Source organism: Buceros rhinoceros, unplaced genomic scaffold (assembly GCF_000710305.1).
Source record: "Buceros rhinoceros silvestris isolate BGI_N320 unplaced genomic scaffold, ASM71030v1 scaffold3371, whole genome shotgun sequence".
NCBI lineage: Eukaryota > Metazoa > Chordata > Aves > Bucerotiformes > Bucerotidae > Buceros > Buceros rhinoceros.
The window spans coordinates 569-1,183 of NW_010393491.1; the positions used below are offsets into that span (position 1 = coordinate 569).

At 66.0% G+C, this 615-nt stretch overlaps 1 protein-coding gene across 1 annotated transcript in view; it reads left to right on the forward strand.

Annotated features, from left to right (window-relative positions):
- Positions 1–612, forward strand: part of LOC104501099 (oocyte zinc finger protein XlCOF6-like) — a gene marked incomplete at both ends in the record, with an annotated part of 1,167 nt that extends 555 nt beyond the window's left edge. The window contains one exon of the mRNA XM_010144850.1: positions 1–612. This exon is cut by the window's left edge and continues 22 nt beyond it. Coding sequence (XP_010143152.1) covers positions 1–612 — 612 coding nt within the window.
- Positions 613–615: the final 3 nt, after the last annotated feature.

Here is a 615-nt window from a genome sequence, read left to right on the forward strand (position 1 = left end):
ATGCGCATCCACACTCGGGAGAAGTTCTTCACCTGCGGTGACTGTGGCCAGAGCTTCAGGGACAGCTCCAGACTCTCCCAGCACCGCCTCGTCCACACCGGGGAGAAGCCCTTCACCTGCACCGACTGCGGCCAGAGCTTCAGGGACAGCTCCAGACTCTCCCAGCACCGCCTCGTCCACACCGGGGAGAAGCCCTTCACCTGCACCGACTGCGGCCAGAGCTTCAGGGACAGCTCCAGACTCTCCCAGCACCGCCTCGTCCACACCGGGGAGAAGCCCTTCACCTGCACCGACTGCGGCCAGAGCTTCAGGGACAGCTCCAGACTCTCCCAGCACCGCCTCGTCCACACCGGGGAGAAGCCCTTCACCTGCACCGACTGCGGCCAGAGCTTCAGGGACAGCTCCAGACTCTCCCAGCACCGCCTCGTCCACACCGGGGAGAAGCCCTTCACCTGCACCGACTGCGGCCAGAGCTTCAGGGACAGCTCCAGACTCTCCCAGCACCGCCTCGTCCACACCGGGGAGAAGCCCTTCACCTGCACCGACTGCGGCCAGAGCTTCAGGGACAGCTCCAGACTCTCCCAGCACCGCCTCGTCCACACCGGGGAGAAGCCC